Source organism: Mauremys reevesii, linkage group 3, assembly GCF_016161935.1.
Source record: "Mauremys reevesii isolate NIE-2019 linkage group 3, ASM1616193v1, whole genome shotgun sequence".
Classification (NCBI taxonomy): Eukaryota; Metazoa; Chordata; order Testudines; family Geoemydidae; genus Mauremys; species Mauremys reevesii.
In genome coordinates, this window is record NC_052625.1 from 116,319,759 (window position 1) to 116,340,687 (window position 20,929).

The 20,929-nt window shown below is 41.6% G+C and overlaps 1 protein-coding gene across 5 annotated transcripts in view; it reads right to left on the minus strand.

The window, feature by feature from the left end:
• The window catches only part of RNF217 (ring finger protein 217), a 94,715-nt gene extending 77,535 nt beyond the window's left edge, over window positions 1-17,180 (minus strand). For 3 of the 5 annotated variants that reach the window (XR_005596556.1, XM_039531683.1, XM_039531681.1), the window contains exon 1: window positions 16,468-17,180. Coding sequence is in view for 4 of the 5 variants with exons in the window: in XM_039531683.1 (XP_039387617.1) it covers window positions 16,468-17,064 (597 nt within the window). In the remaining variant the exon portion in view is untranslated. The remainder of the gene's footprint in view (window positions 1-16,467) is intronic. The other 2 variants (XM_039531682.1, XM_039531680.1) reach the window with 2 other exon arrangements.
• Window positions 17,181-20,929: the final 3,749 nt, after the last annotated feature.

The window sequence follows — 20,929 nt, forward strand, 5'->3', positions numbered from 1 at the left end:
GGTTCAGTCCATTAATGGCTAGTAGCCAGGATGGGTAAGGAATGGTGTCCCTAGCCTCTGTTTGTCAGAGGGTGAAGGTTCACTCCCTCTGGGGCACCTGGCATTGGCCACTGTCGGTAGACAGGATACTGCGCTGGATGGAGCTTTGGTCTGACCCAGTATGGCCGTTCTTATGGGTTTATTTGTAGGTTCTGGAGAGGAGTGGGCACAGACCTTTCTGCTCCTTCCCCCCCTCCCCCTACCAAACCCTCTGCACAAGCCTGATCTCTTCTGCCCATTTCACCTCCAGCCTCTCTCTGTGCCAGCCCTGTCCCTCCAGCCCCATCCCACCTCCTCTTCCTAGATTCCTCATCCTATTCCCAGCCTCCTTGTCCATCAAGTTCCCTATCCCCATTCAGTTTTTGTCCCCTCTACATTTCAGTCAGGCCACTCTTCTTCCTCCTCCTCACTACCTGGAAGCCAGCAGGGGAATTATTTAGAGCACAGGAAATCCATGTCTCTCTTATTCTCTGTTCCAGTACCAGATACCACAGCAGCCTAGATCAGCAATTGAAGTGAGTCCTGCTCTATCCCTGTAGCCCTGGGCTGAAGCATATTCCACGCAGACTGAATCTTTGGAGAATTTAGATGCCAAACTAACAAGTCTCTGAGGGTGTGCTAGTGCAATTTTCCAAAGGTTTATAAACTGTTCAAGTTTGGGTGGTTTTTCAAGAGGGAAGGTAAAAGGAACATCCCTGACACAAAGGCAACCCACTACCGAATTTCAAATCCCTGCTCCAAGGCAAGGAGGCACAAAGTGCTTCTCAACCAAATTATTAGAGTTGTTTAAAAAATAAATAAAAAAAAACACCAAAACATGGGCAAAAAAATCTGTTTCCCATAATCCTGTTATCAGAAATGGCTGATCCATTTTTTGCTAAAATTGCCCCCCAAAAATTCAGTCTAAAGCAGACACCCAGCATGGAAAATTTCAGCTCGAATGGTCAAGCTTGCAAAGCTATAAGCAACTGAAAAAAAGGTCTAATAATAGGAAGTGTCAAACAACCTTAAGCATAGGCTGTGCTGCGAGCGCAGACTACACTGAAGGATCTTTTGCCTACAATGAAGCAAATATGCTTCAATTTTCCTCTGACAACAGCTGATGGCTCCATTGACAGAAGGTGGCTGATTTTTGTCCTCTGTAACTTGAACGGCTAAGAGCAGATGTGTAGTGAACAATTAATACTACAGAGCAGCAACAGATTTAAAAAAAGACATCTGACATCAACCTGACTCTGTGGCTAAATATCCCTATAGGCAGCAAATGGAAGTGCAGTACAGTGAAGTCAATTTAACACTCTGCACTAGAAACCACTCTTTTCAGGGGATCTAAATGTAGAAGAGAATATAAGAAATACACTGAACATGAGTGAGAGAGTGAACATAAAACACAACTATACAGGTAGAAAGATTCACAGTTTTTACGTACTAAACTTCCACAGGAAAGGGAATCACAATTCATTTTTCATTAATCTATAGCTGCCCTAACTACAAAAAAAAATGAAGAGGGAAACTGTGAAACAGCTGTTTTAACAGAAGATATAAAAATGATTATGAGCAGGATGAATGAGATGTGCCCAAGATTTATATATTTTCCTCTTCAGGGAAAGTCCTGCAATACTATAATTTAGTTCTATTATAAAACTCTGCTCATGGTTCCACAAATTTTAGATTTGCACTTATATTCAGCCACTTTATACTTAAAGAATACAACATATCCTGCCCAAAATTACAGCATTTGCTTTTTGAGCACAGAATGAATTTTCTAAGATTTTAGAAATTTACAGTTGGCTACAGTTAAAATTTAAAAATTAGTCTTTAAGAAATTTTCCCTTCCTGGTGCTAGAAGAAAAACAAAAATTGAATGTCTTTAAGAGTCAATTTAATCTAATCTGCAGCCAAAACATTACCTTAATTGTAATTACATGATTTTTTTCATAGTGTCACTTTAGGACAGAGTTACGGTTGTTTGGGTGCCATAACCATATTTCCATAACTTAACATGTTTGAATTTCTTTTAAATTTAATCTTAACTCTGAATTTCTTGCTTTTTAACAGTTGGTATTGGTATAATTACAGCATCTCTGGGTTTTTGTTTTTAAACCCTTAATTATGTATGTGTTGTTTCATTCCATATTCTTTATGAAAATATTCTTGTAATATGAATATAACATAACAGATGTACTTTATGCAACATGGGTCTTGTAAGATATCATTGGAAATTTACTGAATGTGATTATGCAATGTGTATGCCTGTATGATTTCTGTATCTGAAGTTAGGACTATTGACTATGTATCTGTATTTCAACGATGCTACTTTGGATGACACCCACTGGTAACCCTTCAGATACAACAATGCAAAAGCCAGACAGGGCTGATGGCCAATCAGCGAGGACAATGGACTGTGAAAAGGCTTGGGGACACTCTGTACTGCCATTGACTCATAGATGCTGTGATACTACAGAGTCAGGAGGGTCTTGTCACCTGATACTAAACATTACCTGGGACTTCTTGTAACTTTCCACTGGATGGAAAGGGGGGTCAAGTTTAGGAAACAAAGGATTCTCACGTTATGTAAATGCTATTTAAGGGTGGGGAGGAAGGCAAACAAAACTCCTCCTCTCTATGGTCTGTCTGACCAAGAAGAAAGACTGCTAAAGCCACCTGAAGGGAAGGCGAGGGGGCTGAGCCAGGGGTCCAGTCTGAAAAGGAATATAACCAGAACTCTGAACCACAGAAACTTTGCAACCTGTCTAAAATGACATTTAGGGTAAGAAATTACATTGTGCAACCTGTTTCTTAAGTATATTGAGCTTAGCTTGCGTACTTTGGTTTTTTTGCTCAGTAATCTGCTTTGTTCTGTCTGTTCTCTCTTATATTCACTTAAAATTCACCTTTTTTAGTTAATAAAAACTTATTTCTTGTTTATAATATAACCTAGTTTATGTAATGTCCAGGGTGGATAAAAATCAATGATTTTTTTTTAATCAGATTTTTTTTATTTAAATCAGTTTTTTGATAGGTTTTTTTCCTCAAAAAACATTTTATCTAAAGATAGCTTTAATTAAGATTAATTATAGCTCAAATATATCTCATCGTGGAATAAGGATAATAAATTCTAATTCTATAGTATGAAACAATATATTAATGTAATGTTTAAGAGAAGTTTTGTAAATGAGTTCCAATAGTTTATGAATTAGGAATCCAATTTGATCAGGTTCCAGGGGCTTCTGTATAGATTTAGGTTAATCTTTCTAACTACCCAATGGGACTCAGTGCTCAGTCTAGAAGATACCATCAGAGATGCTTAGTTTTGCAGTTCTCAAACTATGGATTTGTATCTCCACAGATAACATGCTTCTTAACAGCAAAAATGTTTTTAAATAAATAAATAAAATATATAGGAGGTGAGAAATAACAGACCTCAATCCTACTGTCCCTCTGCAAATTTGTGTACACAGAGTCAATCTCTTACCTCTTTCATTCAAAAAGTTCAATGAATAGAAGGTAGCTGGGGGCGGAATAGATCTCGACAAAGAGAAGAAGTCTGGAGATAAATGTGAGAAGGGAGGGGCAGGCAGTAGAAACAAAAGTGAAACTGTTTGAGCAGCATATTCCAGAAGTCTTGAGGTCTTTCTGAGTGTAGCCTTCATTGATTTGAGATCTACCATACCTTTCTCTCACTAGAAGGGAAAACCTATAATGGCAGCAGGCTGTAAAAGAAACCCAGTTTGGGAATATTTTAATGAAGTTCCTCTACCTGTGGGAAGACAGGCATGCATGCAAAATGCAAACAGTGCAACAAAGAAATGCAAGGCCTGGTTGCTTGAATGAAACATCATGAGAAGTGTTCCTTCTCAGGAGGAAGCTGTGTTGAAGATGATGAAAGGAACATGTCTGAACATGCAGGAACATCAGGTTGGTAAACTTTTTTATTTCATATTTCTTTCTTAAGGACTGCCTGTCTTCCTTCTGGACTATTCTTGAATTCTCATGTTTGAGCAAAAAATATAGTTGTTACTCTACGGTACTATCATTTTAGATGCAGTTGTGATAAAAAATAATTAGCTGAAATAGGCAGATCTTCCTTTTACAATTTCACCTTTAAAGTAGTACTGAGTGTCAGTGAATGCAATGAGTACAGTATGGTGGTAATTGACTTTTGTTTAGGAGAATCCATCCTCAACATACAGGATTCTGAAGACTATCCACCTTCAAGATCACCATCATTTTCTATTGTTTCAGATTTATCTGCCAATGATAGTGTTTCAGTCACATCATGTATGTCACATAGCCATAGTATACCACCTGTAGCCAAAAGAAGAAAAACAAATCTCCATCATGAAGAAACAACCATAGAGAAGTTTGTGATAAGAACCATCAGATTACAAAAAGAGGTAATGGATGAAAAAATTGCCCAGTTTGTTTATGCAACAAACTCTCCTTTCTGTATGATTGAGAACCCACACTTCATTAACATGGTTCAGTCATTAAGACCAGGATAAGTCCACCCAACAGAGCAGATGTCGCAGGCAAATTGCTGGATAAAGTGTATGAAAGAGAAACTGAGCAGTGTGCTAAAGGTTTAGAGGGTAAAATTGTTAACCTGAGTCCTGATGGGTGGAGCAATGTCCACAATGATCTTGTTGTATGTGCCTGTGTGACAACAGAAGAAGGGAATGTAGAAACAATTGATACAAAAGGAAATGCACATACAGGAGAATACTTACAAGAAGTAGCAGTAAATGCTATAACAAACTGTGAAAAAAAAAATTTCAAATGTCTAGTATGCAGTTTGGTCACAGACAATGCTGCAATGTATCCAAGATGAGAAGAAATTTGAGAGAGAGTGAAGAGAGTCCAAAGCGAATAACGTACAGTTGCAGTGCTCATTTGATGCACCTCCTAGCCTAAGAGTTCAGTGTTCCAGAAATAAAGGCTAATGTTGTTGAAATTGCAAAATACTTCCGTAATAACCACTTTGCAGCACCTGCTCTGAAAAAAGTGGGAGGAACCAAGCTAACTCTCCCACAGACGTGCAATGGAACTCAGTAGTGGACTGTTTTGAGCACTATATCAAGAACTGACCTAACTGGATGACAATTTGTGAACAAAATAGTGAAAAAAATAGATGTTGGGCTTAAAAGAAATATTGAACACATGCTGAGTACCCTAAAGCCTATTTCTGTAGCCTTGAACAAAATGCAGGGAAATAGCTGTTTTATTGCTGACGCTGTTGAAATTTGGAAGGAACTGAGTGAGATCTCAAAAAGAGAAATATGCAATGACAGAATTAAATTACAAGCATTAAAAAAACAAATGGGACAAGCACTATCTCCAGCTCATTTTCTTGCAAATATTCTCAATACTTGGTACCAGGGTCAAACCTTAACTGCTGAAGAGGAGGAGTTGGCTCTGACAGACATCCAGCAATCATCCCACCATAATACCAACTATAATAAACTTCAGAGCTAAGGGTGAACAGTTCAAGAAATATATGTTTGCTGATGATGTTTTAAAGAAAGTCACACCAGTGAACTGGTGCAAGTCACTTAAGCACTTTTATTCAGACACTGTTGAAGTGATAATCTCATTTTTAACAACAGTAGCTTCTTCTGCCGGTTTAGAGAGAATATATTCTTCCTTTGGACTAATTCAGTCCAAATTGAAAAATTGTTTGAAACCTGAAAAAGCAGGAAAGCTTGTTTTTCTTTTCCAGATTATGAACAAACAGGAAAATGAAGGTGAAGACGACTGAGTTAGCTGCAGAAGCCAATATTTTAAGTTTCTCACATTGACCTGGCTGACATAGTCGATTTAATTTCTGGGTTTTTTTTTAATATTTAACTATTTTAGTTAAAAACAACTTTAACAAAAACAAACCTGATTTTAAAAAACCTGAATGTTTAACTAAATTCAAAAATTCTTATGCTTGTTTTGTTAAATTATTATGTTTGCTGCTGAAGAAAAAAGTCCAGAATACATAACATTGTTGTTTTAGTTAAATAAAACAAATTCAAATGTCTGTCTGGTGATGTTCTCCTCCTAATACAGCATGGCAAGAAAATCCTCCAAATATTTAATATTAACCTGTTGAATTGGAAATATTTATGTAGTCTTTGGGAGGTGAACTATCTACTTCAGTTACCTTTGGTAAATGAAATAACGGCACAATCATCCATTTTCTGATATAGCTGTAAAACTAATCTGAAAAGTTTTCAAAATAAATCACTTAAAAATTTATAGTGTGTACCTTCTAAAAATGAAACCTACATCGATCTCTGAGTTGTGAAGAATATGTATTAAGGTTATAACAACCAACAAGAATGCACTTTTATGTAGAAATCCATGATTAAATCAAGTCTTCCTGACTTGATTTAAATCGAATTGATTTAAATCAAATTCACCCTGGTGATTTCTAACGGGGGGGGGGGGGGAGAGAGTTGTGCATATCTCCCTCCACATTGAGGGAAGGGGCAAATTTAATAAAACCTTTGGGTTTGTACCCCTTAAAAGTAGGGGCACCAGAGTGTTGGGGCGAGCCCCTAAGGCTGAATTTTTCCAGAGCGGATGGATCTCTGTCTCTCTGTGCAGCTGGGTGTGGCCCTGCCTGCATGCTTGGCTGGAAGAGGCTTGTGAGCCTAGCCAAGCAAGGCCAGGTAAAGGGGACCCAGGCTGGCAGAACAGACTGACTCAGTGGCACCCCAGCACATCAGGTGACACCCCAAAGGGCCCAAACCCGTTACAATGTATTATCAATCTTAACTTCTATTTAATGTAGTTTTTGTCTGGAAATAAAAATAAGAGCATAGAACAGTGGTGTAATACACAACACAGTACTTCCTAGTATTATTTGGTATGTTCCCCCCATGCAGCTGTCAGTCTCAGCCTCACAGGATTGCTAGCCATTCATTTGCCCTGTCCTTCTCAAACTTTCCTCCTGCTTTGTCCTAAGTACACCCCCATCTGCCCTACCCCATTGGTCACTTAATACTTTGTAACCTAGATGATCTCCCTCCACCCCAAATCGAACTTTATCAACATCAGAATATACATTTATGAAACCTACAGCATTCTATCTGAGCATGCTTGCCAAAATTCCATGAGAATGTTGAGTATGAAACAGCATTCCACGTAGCATGGGCCAAATGATTTAAGGGAACTAGATTGCCAAGCCTGATTATAATTCAGACTCACCAATATTTTCTGTTAGTATTTATGGTAATTAATGCAATCATTAGGGCAATTACATACAGAGTTCTATTAATACCTTCTGTTTTTATATGCACATAACTTTCAGAAACATTCTCCTTTAGGGTCAACATTTTTCAAGCCTAATCCCAAACCAGTTATTTCTCCCTTTAAAAATAAATAAATGTGGAAAAATCTCTTTACATATCTGAGAGTGCTATAAAAATACTCAACATTTGGCTTTATTTTGCATATCATTTGACTTTCAAGTTCTTGGGTTTAATCCTCAACCATGTCCAATAAGTACTGGGAACATCTACATTAACAGATCTCTTTGCGGGTTCCCAATCTTGGGATCTATTCTAAGCCACCCCCAAACCCAACATAGTTTAGAGCCGTTTCAAGACTGCTAAAACAGCTCCTAACAGCCCCCAGGACTGTTATGCCAGCCAGCAACCACTGAAGCACAGCACAGTCTGGACACATACTCTCCGGCTCCATATACAGATGAGGGAGGGGCTGTATGGATTAGATCTGGATATGCCAGCTGTACACCTGCTGATGATTTTCCCACATCAGCGTAATTCTCAGCTGTTCATACTGGGTAGCTCTGCATCCACTTTATATCACCAGAGAAGCATAAAGAGGATTTAGCACATAAGGAGTCACGTCTAGCTCATGCAAGCACAACGGAGGCAGCTTTAAATCTAGTCAGTTTTAAAGATCAAGTTAGGCAATATGCCTACTCCCACCTCCCCACCAGCCCACATGGTTTTACAGTCATGTTTTCAGTTTTTTTCCTCCAGTTGTGTGAAAGACCCAGGCGACAGACTGACTCCTTAGAGGAAAAAATTAAACAAAAAGTATTTTTCCTCCATTTTCTTTCACTTACAGAATCTTTAAGGGGTCAACTTACTATATAAAAATATTCAGAATAGAGTATGCCACTTAAGTTGACCTGACAATGTTCCTTTAACATAGGAATGAATACCACAAGCAAACTCAAAGTAAAACACATCACTAACAAATGGGGGACCAAAATATAACTCTCAAAACTTGATGATCCACAAGTAAACAGAGCAATAAAAACAGCAAGGGTCTTGTACCACAAGATTTACTTGGTTCATTTATAAGGAAAATGATAGCATAGATTTAATTATAATACTTCACATATTTACTAGTGTACTGTACTACAATTTATAGAAATAATGAAATCTCACTAATCTCATTTTAATATTTGCTGAAAATTGGGCAATAAGACGACCAGTTTTGTGTGGTAGTCATCAAGTTTACAGATTAATGAGGTGAGAAAAAAGTTAGGTTATACTGTAAATGTAATTCTTCACCTCAGTTTCATTCAGTTCATCCATCCAGAACAAATTTAGCCAAGATTTTGTTTTATGAATGGCTGAACGTTATTCATAAATCTTTGTACCAAATGCTTTCACTGTGTCTGGTTTTGTTTTTAGAGGGAATTCTCAAACAAACAAACACCAAATATTCACTCTGACTCAGATTTACAAACCACTACTAGAGAGGAGGAAGTGAATCATTCATCTGTCAGGCTTGTGTGTATACACAGCTTCTAAAATAAAGAAAGCTGAATGCCATGTAAGAGAAGCAGAATGAATACAATATTGAGGTTGAGAAGTCAAGTACACTAATCTCTCCCTTTTCTTACACTACGCAGAACAAAATTTACAGCCCAAGGGAAGGGTTGTTAACCTAGCTTTCAGCCACCTTTTGCCTCCTGGTCCTGGGGAGCAGCCCTAGGGGTAATTTAATCAGCACTAAGAAGGCTACCCATAGATGGTGCTGCCCAGAAAGAGCACTGCAGTTCCACCCCCTCACTCTCCAGTCCCACCCCAACATGCTACCTATGCTGAGGTTTGCAAGTGGCTGTCTTCTTCAGCTCCCATGCCACGGAATTCCTATGGCCAGATCCATGTTTTCTAGGGTCACCCCCACCTGGCACACAGGCATTGGAATCTTACTCCAATCATCTCCTTCCCATAGCCCCAATGGCTCTGTTTAAAGGCAGTAAACATGATACAGGAAACAGAAGCATTCTCTCAGGCAACTAGTTTCTAATCAACCCTAAAGGATTCCCTGACAGGTCAGTTAAATACCATGCCCAAGTTTTGGATTGGTAAATTGAGGCAGAGAGAAGGTATGAGACTTACCAAAGGTCACATACAATAAGTCAATATCAGGACCATTATTAGAACTCTGGTCTCATCTGCTAAACTTCTAAAGACTAAATCAGTCCCCACCCCACTCCCAGTAAATTAATCTCATCTCATCTTCTGGTTTTTACATCTGTAAAACAGAATACTTTGCAGTTGCAGAGTAATTTTTCCACCTGCAGAAAGTGCTCTGCCACACTGCTTATGCATTAGGTGGCACGTTCCACAGACAGATTTAGGTGGAATTTGATGTATATGTGGTAGGGGGTGGCTGTGATTCTTAAGTCTTGTCCTATGTTAGCAAAATTAAACAAAGCAGAAAACAGTCATTGGCAATGAACCAGTGAACACCATTTAACTGCAATTGTAGGAGGAAAAAAACCCTGTTCAGCACCATTTCAAAAGCCATGATTAAAAACACTTCTGAAAATATGTCACTACAGGCCCCACGCTTGCTCAATAGGAAAATTATGCAGAAACTTTAATACAATTCTGAAGTCTTTAGGCCTTGATATTTCTGCTAATATGTTCTATCGCCTTACAACTTCAAAGACCAGGATTTTCCCACCCGTTGTCCAGGCAAGGACTTACTCAGAGGCAATCAGTATCTTCTGAAGAGAAGGGCAGATTTTATCATCAGAGACTGTCTGTCATTGCCAGTGGTTCAGCTCCTACAACAATTGGACCAAAACACTACATTTCACAGGTCTATTGTATTCTATTCTGTGTAGGTTCTTAAACTGCACTCCTCATGGTAGTGATGATGTCTGTTAAGAGGCTCAAACCAAACTTGATGGAAGACATTTTCCCTTCTTGCCAGCTGCCTTTCCTTTCCCCTTGCTACATGGGGAAGTTAGAAGGAGGTTACACTATTTGAACTGATTTCCAAGACCTATTTCCACTCCATCCTGCCTTCTCTTCTTTCCCAGGAATTCCTCTCACAAGAAAGTGCTATCGAAACAAAACTTTTTTCTATTCCAGATAGAGTCTTAGGAGAGGTCCTTTAACAGTACTTGGAAAAGGAGTACTACTTCTTGTTATTTCCTGAGTCCCAAAAGAGGGAACTGCATCTCACTATGTTTGAGACTTTTCAACAAATTTATCAAGCAGATGAAATTCTATATGGTGATATTAGCATTTGAGATAACATCCTTGTATCCAGAAGACTAGTCTAAGAGTCTTGATTTGAAGATAGCAAATACTTCAGGTTTTGTGTAGCAGAGCAACACAATTGGGGGAGAAGAGGTGTCTGCCATTTGGACTCTGTATAGCCATCCTCAAGACCCATCACAGAGCGTACAGCAGTAACAGCAGCCCTACGGAAGCTTGTGTATGTCCATTTCTTAATGACTAGTCAATACTAGACCTCACACCTCAAAGGGCTGCACACTAGATTCCTAAGATAATTAGCTGTTCTATTTCTTAGGCCTAAGAACCATCCCTCAAAAGCCCACCCTCCTGCAGATGGAGTAGTTAACAGGGACAGCTTCAGACTCCAGATAATGCACCTCCCACTAAACTAGTTACAGGCTATGTTCAAAGTTGCTTTAGCTCAGGACAAATCCTCAGACAACTGAGATTCTGCATCAGACTCCTCAGTTTGAAGGCTTCTTGCTCCTATAATCAAACTCTAGTTGAGATCAATGCAGGATTAGCTAAAAACAGTTCAACCACCTCAATTTGTAGTGTAGACAATCATGGCAAGCACTGAGCACCCTGCAACTTGAATCTCCATGGTTGTGGATAAAAGCACTGCATGGTTGCTGAGGAGTTCCCTTCAACCCAGCCCATCATCAACAGTATAAGTAATAGACACATCAGGGTTAGATTGCAGAGCTCAGCTGAACCATCTCATAATACAAGGTCTCTAGGTTTAGGAAGAGTCCAGCTGTCGTGTTCTTGGTAGCTTGTCATGCTGTCTAGCCTGCCTGGCATTTTTATCTTGCCTCAAAGTGTTCTTTTTCACAACTTTTAGTAACACTATTGCTGTGTGCCAAGTCAACTGTCAGGGTGGGGCTCAGCACCCTGAAGAACTGGAAATTTCCACATTAAAGGCAAAGATAACATCCTGACAGATGACCTCAGCTGTAAGTACAATATCCAGCACAAGTGGCCACTGAAGAGTGCATTGGCAAACCCATGCTCTCAGATAGGTCCACCTGAAGAAGTTTTCTATTTGCCGTAGAACTCAATGCAAAATGAAATCCGTTCTATTCTGAGGATAGGAAGTATCAAGGATCCTTACTGGATACATTTATCTTAGACTGGAAACAAACATACCTGTATGTGCCCCCTTCAAATTCTTCTCATTCTATCGGATGCAACGTGGAGTTTATTACCATCTGAACAAAACGACACTATTCCATGTTTGTCTTGATTTCAGGTTTTTTTTTCCAAATGTCATTTAGCTCTAGCACATTCCAACACTAGCACAGACAAAGCAAACTGTACTTTGGCACACACATTAGCTGGTCGAGTTAAAGCCTAGGAGGGAGCCTATGTTTCAACTCAACCAGCTGGAACATGAAAAAGTCTAAGTTGCCTTTTCTGTGTTAGTGTAAGAACATGCTAGTTAATAAGTTCTAAAACACAAAAACAAAACAAACAAAAACCAATGTCTCCGCTAGGGTAAATCTCTAGACTGTTAATAGCATGGAGGGATAGTTCTAGTTGTCAGTAAACTTCCACAAACTGATACGCTATATCAGGGGTCGGCAATCTTTCATAAGTGGTGTGCCGAGTCTTCATTTATTCACTCTAATTTAAGGTTTTGCATGCCAGTAATACATTTTAAAGTTTTTAGAAGGTCTCTTTCTAGAAGTCTATAATATATAACTAAACTATTGTTGTATGTAAAGTAAATAAGGTTTTTAAAATGTTTAAGAAGTTTCATTTAAATTAAAATGCAGAGTCCCCTGGACTGGTGGCCAAGACCCAGGCAGTGTGAGTGCCACTGAAAATCAGCTTGCGTGCCGCCTTCGGCACGCGTGCCATAGGTTGCCTACCCCTGTGCTATATGAACCAGAAAGGATTCCAGTACCAACAGGTGTTAAAAGTTCCTATTACAAATCTCAGATGTTCCCATTATAGAACTACATAAACCCAATAACCGGATTTTTATCCATACTTTTACACTGCATTACTCCCCGGATTTAGTGAGTGTCTGTACTGAGGTAGACTGCATCAGTGCATGTCACAGTTTACACCACTGTCTATACAAAGAGCCTGCGTTGGTGCAGCTACACCAAAGGCTAAAAACTGCATTGTAGACAAGATCTTAACCTCCAAATCAGATGCTCTCAGACTGATCGGAATAGCAGTGTCACTGTGAAATTGAGACACCTCAACATCTCCTGTGATTATTTTTTAATCACAGTGGGTATCCTAATTACTTGCTATTTACACCGGGCAAGAATTTTATGTTTTAAACAAGGGGAACATTTACTTACTACAGTAAATATTGTTCTTCACAATGACTGACTGCATGGACCCGCACTCCCTGCCTTCCTTATCAGCATTATTTTAGTCTTACAATTGGTTTTTTATTAGGGCTATCAAGCGATTAAACACATTAACTGTGCGATTAAACAATAATAGAATACCATTTATTTAAATGTTTTTGAGTGTTTTCAACATTTTCAAATATATTGATTTCAATTATAACAGAATACAAAGTGTACAGTGCTCAATTTACAGTGCAAATACTTGTAATAAAAAACAAAAGAAACTGTATTTTTCAATTCACCTCATAAAAGTCCTGTCGTGAATCTCTTTATCATGAAAGTTGAACTTACAAATGTAGAATTATGTACAAAAAACTGCATTCAAAAATACAATGATGTAAAATTTTAGAGCCTGCAAGTCCACTCACTCCTACTTCTTGTTCAGCCAATCGCTCGGTCAAACAAGTTTGCAGGAGATAATGCTGCCCACTTCTTGTTCACAATGTCACCTGAAAGTGAGAACAGGTGTCCACATGGCACTGTTGAAGCCGGTATTGCAAAATATTTACATGCCAGATGCGCTAAAGACTCACATATCCCTTCATGCTTCAACCACAGAGGACGTGCATCCATGCTGATGATGGGTTCTGCTCACTAACTATCCAAAGCAGTGCAGACCAATGCATGTTCGTTTTCATCACCTGAGTCAGATGCCACCAGTGGAAGGTTGATTCTCTTTTTTGGTGGTTTAGGTTCTGTAGTTTCTGCATCAGAGTGATGCTCTTTTAAGACTTCTGAAAGCATGCTCCACACCTCATCCCTGTCAGATTTTGGAAGACACTTCAGATTCTTAAATCTTGGGTTGAGTGCTGTAGCTATCTTTAGAAATGTTACATTGGTACCTTCTTTGCGTTTTGTCAAATCTGCAGCTAAAGTGTTCTTAAAATGAACAACATGTGCTGAGTCATCATCTGAGATTACTATAACATGAAATATATTGCAGAATGCAGGTAAAATAGAGCCAGAGACATACAATTCTCCCCTAATGAGTTCAGTCACAAATTTAATGAATGCATTATTTTTTAACAAGCGTCATTAGCATGGAAGCATATCCTCTGGAATGGTGGCCGAAGCATGAAGGGGCATACAAATGTTTAGCATAGCTAGCATGTAAATACCTTGCAATTAGGGATGGAAAATGTTAACTGGTTAACCAGTAAGCATTAGTCTTACTGGTTAATCTGCCTTAACCACTAACCTCATAGCTTGCTTGCCCACCGACTCCAATGGTGCTGTGCCGACCAGAGCAGCCCCAGTCACGCTGCCCAGCCGGAGCAATGCTGCTCGGCCAGTGCAGCCCCAGCCACGCCAGGAGGCCCTTTAATTGGTTCACCATTTAAACAAAATATTTTTTAATCATTTAAATGATTAACTTTTTAAATAGTATTTAAATCCTTACTTGCAATGCAGACTACTAAAATCTCATGCAAACACCTGTTCTCACTTTCTGGTGACATTGTAAATAAGAAGTGGGCAGCATTATCTCCCGTAAATGTAAGGAAACTTGTATGTCTTAGCGACTGGCTGAACGAAAAGTAGGACTGAGTGGACTTGTAGGCTCTAAAGTTTTGCATTGCGCTGTTTTTGAGTGCAGTTATGTAACAAAAAAAATCTACATTTGTAAGTTGCACTTTCACAATAGAGACTGCACTACAGTACTTGTATGAAGTGAATTGAAAAATACTGTTTCTTTTGTTTATCATTTTTACAGTGCAAATATTTGTAATAAAACATAATATAAAGTGAGCAGTGGACACTTTGTATTGTGTTGTAATTGAAATCAATAAATTTGAAAACATAGAAAAACATCCAAAAATATTTAATAAATTTCAATTAGTATTCTGTTGTTTAACAATGCAATTAAAACTGTGATTAATCACAATATTTTAATCACAATTAATTTGAGTTAATTGCGCAAGTTAACTATGATTAACTGACAGCCCTAATTTTTATTTAATAGAAGGAATTGTGCTGTAGTTTGTGTTATAAACACTTTTATATCCACTAATGGGAGTGCAGTGCTGTTGACTTTGCAAGTATGTAAGGGTCTGCAGGATGAGGACCAAAGTTCGGAACTCATGCCTCAACCAGAGTATGTCTATCAGGCAGTCATCTCAAAGAAAAAACCCTATAGTTACTAAGCTAGTTAGCAATTCTGTTAGTTTTAAGGGAAAGTGTTGGGAGAGATTAAGTCAATCATGTCACAGTAAGCAATTTAAATTATAAAGTAACATACTTTTTTTTAAAATTCAGACTGGGAGGCAACAATATGAACATGTAAAAACGGAGGAAGATGGTGTAAGCTCACTAAAATGTGAAGCATGATAAAGAATGTGGTTGTGCATGATACTTCAGCATTTAAGTAATAAACAGTTACTAAAATAAGCCAATAGCTCTCAGATATTAATAAAAAAATCATCAAATTTGGAAGCAGTTTGGTAAATACCTTTGTTTGAACAAGGTGGTACAAAGTGTTTCTATACTGGACTATAAGGCTTCACCTTAGTTTTACATAATTTACTGAAAAATCAACCCTGGTGTGCAATTCAACAGTTGTTTGCAGTATGCTGTATGAAATAAACCTAATAAATCCATTAGTATTGCTGATACATACAGACTAGTTTTAAATCCAGCTATGGAGATTCTTTTTGCCATTAGATTAGAGTAGGAAAACAGTTTTAAATTATATTTTGATCTAAGAATGTAAGAACATAAGAATGGCATACTGGGTCAGACGAAGGGTCCATCCAGCCCAGCATCCTGTCTGCCAGCAGTGGCCAATGCCACGTGCCCAAGAGGGAGTGAACCTAACAAGCAATGATCAAGTGATCTCTCTCTTGTCATCCATCTCCTTCTAAGTGAGATTGGCAGAGATGTTTCCTTTCCCATTTAAACCTAGCCCAGTTCCACTAGTCACTGAAAAGAGTCACAGGGTCCATACAAAATGCCTAATGTACTAGCCAGTGCGGAGAGGAAAGTTTTTATTGGCCTCTGGCAACAGCAGCAGAAGTGAACCTGTCTCTTTCATGTTTTACTGACCTGCTGATATCATCAGGCTGGGATAATTCAAGAGAAATTTAAAGAAAATGAGTTTAAACTTTAGAGCATCTTCAACCTACACACACAAATCCTTCAGCCACTGAGGGGGAAGAGTGTGCACACCTCCATAATGTCCAGCTCCAATGAACAGCAAGTCCTTCTGCTACACATGAAAGAGGGAGTAGCCCTGTAACCAGTCACTTCAGAGAAAAATACTAAGTTTTAACTATGTTTGGGGGTCTAAGAAATGGGATAGGAAAGGGGGCGTGAAGCTTGCCCTAATGGCAGGGCTCTCGCAACGAGGCTGACAGCTTGGATGCTCAGGAGGGCAAGGAAATGTACCTAGGAGCCAAGACGGGATGGGGTAGGGCCATCCATCGAAAGGGTGAGGAGAGCCGAGGTATCTACCTGGGTGCTGGGTGGGATGGGTCAGAGCTCTCCACAGAGGGGGTGAGGCGGGCCGGGGCATTTCTCGCCACAGAGGGGGTGAGGCGGGCCGGGGCATTTACCTGGGCGCCCAGGTAGCGCTTCAGGCACTCCTCGCACACCGCCTTCTTGCAGCAGGGCAGGGGCTTGATGGGCTTCTCCTCCAGGCACACCCGGCAGCAGAGCACCAGCAGGGGCCCGAAGTAGGGCTCGGGCAGCAGGTAAAAGTCCACCTCGATGCTGCCCCCCGAGGTCAAGGGGTCTCCGAGGGCGGCGCGGCGGGCGGGCAGGGCCCCGGGGGCTGTGGCGGGCGGGGGTCCCGGCCCGGCCCCAGCCCGGTCGTTCTCCACGCAGTACACGGTGCAATACACGTGCCGCCGCGGGGGGATGCGGTAGCGGCTGCTGCCCCAGTCCCGCCCCGGCCCCTCCTCGGGCGGCGCCCCGGGCTCCCCGCCAGCCCCCGGCTCCTCCGCAGGAGGCTCAGGGGGCGGCGGCGACTCCTCGCTGCGCTCCGGACTCCCCGGGGCCCCGGTGGGAAGCGGCTCCTGCTCCCCGCTCCGCCGCCTGCTACCGGGCTCCGGCTCCCCCGGCTCGGCCGCCTCCCGGGCCCCGCCGGCCGGGAACGGCGCCTCGGCGGCGGCCGCCCGCAGGGTGCTCAGCGAGCTCTGCTGCTCCCCCATCCCCGCCGCTTCCCATCCAGCCGCCTCCGGCCCCGCTTCTGCTTCCGGGTCCCAGGCCCCGCCGCCCCGCGACCCAGCGGGGAACCGCCGCCGCCGCCGCCTCCCCGGGGCCAGCGGCCGCCGCCGCTCGCCGCCACGCAGGTCAAGGCCGCCCGGGGACTCCGCCGGGCCCCGCTCCCATCCCGCAGCCCCGGTCGCCCCTGCGGCCCCCGGAGAGTCACAGAGCTGGGCTCGGACTGCCCGGCCCTGCCCAGCCTTAGCGCAGCCCCCCAGGAGCCGCACCGGCCCCTGCCCCCCTCTCACATGTAGCCGGGCCGGGCCACGCCACTCTCCGCCCCTTCCTGCCCACACGAGGGACCCACCCATCCACCCTCCGTCCTGCCCCTCACGTACACACACCCTCCTCCACCTCTGAACCCTGCCCCTTTCTCACCCTCCCCTCTGGGGCTTTGCCTGCGGCTCCCTTACACAACGCTGCCCTCCCACCTCTCAACGCTGCACCCACCTACCAACCAACCGCTCTTCCTCGCCTGCATTAATTAGGGTCACTAGACAGTAAGCGTGAAATATCAGAACTTTTTTTGGAGGGGGGACAGGGTATAGTTGCATATATAAGACAATGCCCCTAATATCAGGAAGGTCCCGATAATATTGGGATGTCAGGTCACCCTACTTTACACACACACCCCTATGTACTCACGCACCTTTCACCTTTGCCCCTCACAAACACCCCCCTTCTCTTTCACATCTATCTACTTACCCCTTTATCCTGCCACACACACAAACTCCTACCTACTGCTTAATCTTGCCTCTCTTTCACACACACACACACTGACCCCTTAACATTGCCTCTTTCTCATACCTACTCTTAATTCTGCCCCCCCCCAACACACGCACTCACACACCCATTAAAACTGCCCTTCTCATTCACTCACACATACAATCACACCAGCTTCCCTGGCTCCGCACCACATACTCAAAGTATAGCAGGAGCAGGCTATAAGGACTTTAAACAATCTTTGACATGAACATTGAGGTTTCTTCAGAGTAGTTTCAGCATTTAAATAAAAAGGAAGTGCTCCTTTTGTGTATTTACAGCTTTGTTCACTAAGTCTTCACAAGACAGAGAGTTTGTCATTAAGGTTCTTCACAAGATAGTATTTCCATATTCTTACTCCAGCATATCTGTGTAAATCTAATTTACAGAAAAATCAGATGACCACCTCCGCATCTTTCCATTAAAAAAGTCTCATTTTAGAAAGATGATCTGTCCTCACTCTAAAAAGCAATAGTCATCTATGCACTAGTACACCCCTCCACCCCCAGGTTAACGGATACATTGGTAGAGAAAGTTAGCACACTCATAGGAAGCAAGCACCCTTTTTAATTTCAATGTGATATAAAAATACTTTGAATGTGATATATTTTGAATAAAAATCCCACGTCCAATTAAAAATTACTCCCAAAGAAAACAAACAGTAAAAAATAGAATCATCATCTTTATCCTCTTAGTGTCATAGGTATTTAGGTTTATGGTTGGCACACCAAATCTGAACAATATTATGACATCTTCAAAAGTAATTTAAATAATTAAAATCAGACAAATTGATAAATACACATCCAGTGTGTCTGGTCATTTGCAAGTAAGAAGATTGAAGAAAAAATGCCTGTGCATGCTGTTTACAAAGGCTGTCGAAAAGGAAGGAAAAATATCTTTCAGAACTCAACATCAACACAGATACAGCAGATAACATAAAGCCCATTCTAGGACAGCTGCAGTGTTGGTAGTGGCAAGTACAGCAGGCATTTAATAAAAGGTGCTTATTCTTCCTCTTATATCTTGTCTATGCTAGCGGTTTTGGTCCATTGCCCCAGATGGCTCCTAACTTTCTATTGAAATCAATGGAAGTTAGGAGCCTAAATACCTTTGAGGATCTGGGCCACTGTAATTTCAATTAATTGATTTTGCAATCAACTCAAATTAACTAAGAGTGCTAATACAGTATTGCCATTTGATAATCTTTTAGAGATGTCTACACAAAAATTGGTAAAAGGGTGTGATGCAGGGGCAATGGATTCTTCCTAAAAGTGGGGGCGTCCACACTCCAAACCCTTTGGCCCCAGCCCAGAGTCCCTTCCTGCACCCCAAACCCTTCATCTCCAGCCCTCCACCCCAAAGCCTGCACCCCCAGTCAGAGCCCTCGCCCCCTCCCGCACCCCAACCTCCTGCCCCAGCCTGGTGTAAATGAGCGAGTGAGCAAGAGTTGGGGAGAGTGAGCAATGGAGGGAGGGGGCCTGGAGTAAGCAGAGCCGGGGCCTCAGAGAAGGGATAGGGCCATGGGGAGGGGGGTGGGGGCAAGGGGGTTTGGTTTTGTATGATTAGAAAGTTTGCAACCCTAGTGAAAGAGACACCTGGGCAGCTGTGTGGAACTGCAGACCCTCCACACCTCAGGCTGCTCTTACCTGGGCCAAGCTCCAGCTTCCAGGCTGGCCAGGAAGAGGAGGGACAGGGGGCCGGGCCCATGGCGAAAAGTGGACAGGCCTGGCCCATCCACTTTAAAAAATGGGAGGGCCATGGTGCTTTGGCCCTCCCTGTTCTGGGGTCTCTAATGTGACAGGATCCCTGGGGTACAACTTGGAACTGTGGGACCACTATGCCACCTTAATGCTCCACCCTGGGTTGTCTCACACAATGCTATGCCCTCTAGGTGCTATGATCACTCAGCCACCAGCATGTAGAGCCCCACACCCACCTAAATTGCATGAATGCTCCCAAAGCCACTCATGAATCATACAGAAAGAGGCACCAGCCAATCACCCCAACCCCCAGCTTTGCTCGCCAGAAATATACTGTCTTACACTGCTCAATACTCCCTTGGACAGTGCAAGTTCATCAATTAGATCACCACTTCTTCAAAGGAAAGTGGACATGCCCCAGCCTTTGTAATCTGAGATAAGATTCCCCAAGCACTTCAACCAAATATAAAACAGATTTATTAACTACAGAAAGATTTTAAGTGATTATTAGTAGCAGGTATAGAGATCAAAATTGGTTACTTAAGAAATAAAAATAGAAACACAGTTTAAATTCTAACTTTAACAGATTAAGCAGGATTTGAATGAAGCAGTCTCTCACCATAGTAGATGTTACTGGCAGTTCATAGTTCTCAGTACACTCACTGGACTCCCTTCCAGCTTGGACCAATCTCCCAGGTCAAAGTCTTTGTCTTCCAGGTGAGCTTCCAGGTGTTGAGATAGGGTGTGGAGGAGAGAGAGAGGCCAAGTGATAATGTCACTGTCCCTCTTTTTTATACTTTCTTCCAACTGCTAGAAAAATCCTTGATATGATGCGGGGGTCAGGCAGCCCCCACTGGTGCATGCCCTCTGTGGATAGTGGATTCTTCCTGATGTGCCATTAATACCTGTCTGGCCGGTGGTAGTTGCTCCTTTGTCCCTCCTGAAAGGGCAGATGTGAGCGCCTCCCAACCTCCCAACATATTTCAGTAGCACATATAGCAATACTTCATAACTTCACATACAATGATAGTCCATAGAATCCAACAGGATATTAAGGTTCAACAGACCAAGTCTTTTTAAATGATACTTCACAAGACATACTTTGTATAAAACATATAATAATCATATGAGAGTGGTGAATATGGGGGTTCCATGGTGCTACTTTGAGGTACAGATTGTCACAAAGGGGTATCCTGAATAGATCTGGTGCAACAGGTAGTTTTTAAATATATATATATATATATATATATATATATATATATATATACACATAAACTTCCAGCTATAACCTAAAAAACAGCAAAAAATGATCCTGAATCCTATTATATATATATATATATATATATAT